The 998-nt window shown below is 46.8% G+C and overlaps 1 protein-coding gene across 1 annotated transcript; it reads right to left on the reverse strand.

The window, feature by feature from the left end:
* Window positions 1–176: 176 nt before the first annotated feature.
* On the reverse strand, window positions 177–626 carry Pmar_PMAR002629 (hypothetical protein; the record flags this gene model as incomplete). Its single annotated transcript, XM_002776934.1, has 1 exon — window positions 177–626. A coding segment is annotated over one exon (450 nt), but the record flags the coding sequence as incomplete, so codon positions are not given.
* Window positions 627–998: the final 372 nt, after the last annotated feature.

Genomic DNA, 998 nt, shown 5'->3' on the forward strand with positions numbered 1-998 from the left:
TCAGGATAGTGCTGTAGTAAGGCCGTCGCAAGTCGCCAAGATATAATTGATCTTGTACAACCAGTGTCAGCAACGATGAAGAAGTTGTTGTCGGCACAGAAAGTAGACCTTAAGACCATGTCAGAACCAGGAGGCAGGTGATAGTCATATTTTTGGTGTTGTAGTAAACGGGCTACGTCACTATGCTTGTACTTGCAATTATCGGCATAGCGGCACTGCCTGCGAGCTGTCCAGGCCAAGCATATCCCTTGCTCTCGACAGAGTTTGAGAGTCTCGGGGTCTTCAACCCTAGGAAGCTTGGGATTAGGAGCCTTAGTAGAAGTAGCAGTTGATACCGGAGGGGCCTTGTTTGAATTAGCATTGCTGATGTAGAGCTTTGGATTGCAGCGGATATGGCTACGTAGGGCTTGCGTAAGCTGTTGGACATCATCGATGGCCGCGTAGTTCTCGTCTGCAGTCTTCCTCAGAGTGGGATGGAGGCCTTCACGATAGTGTAGGTTGATTTGACTGGGTTGTAGATGGAGGCCAACACTCGCACACATAGCAACAGCAGATTCGATACGGTCGAGGTAATCGTAAATGTTGATGTCACCATTGTCCATCTTAACGTCAGAGAAGTATCTCATGACTTCCGCATGTGAATTTGACAGAGAGTACTTATGTTGAAGATAGCCAAGTGCTTGTGATAGTGTCAGAACATAGTCGTTCAAGTAGAGAGTCGGGTCCATAGTAGTTTCCAAGTGGATCTGTAAGTTCCTCTTGACTGACTGGCTAAGACAGTTGGATAGGTAGATATAAGATAGTCGAGGGCCCAGCGCTGTTTGCTTCACTTCACAGCGGACAAGACTTAGGAAGTAGTTGATACTCCTGTTATCAGAGTTTCCCTTGTACTGTTTGTTGTCGGGGCACTTGATATGGGAAACAGCATTGATGGCCTTCGTTGTATCAAGAGCCTTCTTCTTATCATAGTTGTGGGATAGATCACACCAATACGCCAC

This window comes from Perkinsus marinus (genome assembly GCF_000006405.1).
Source record: "Perkinsus marinus ATCC 50983 genomic scaffold scf_1104296952716, whole genome shotgun sequence".
NCBI classification, from domain to species: Eukaryota; Perkinsozoa; order Perkinsida; family Perkinsidae; genus Perkinsus; species Perkinsus marinus.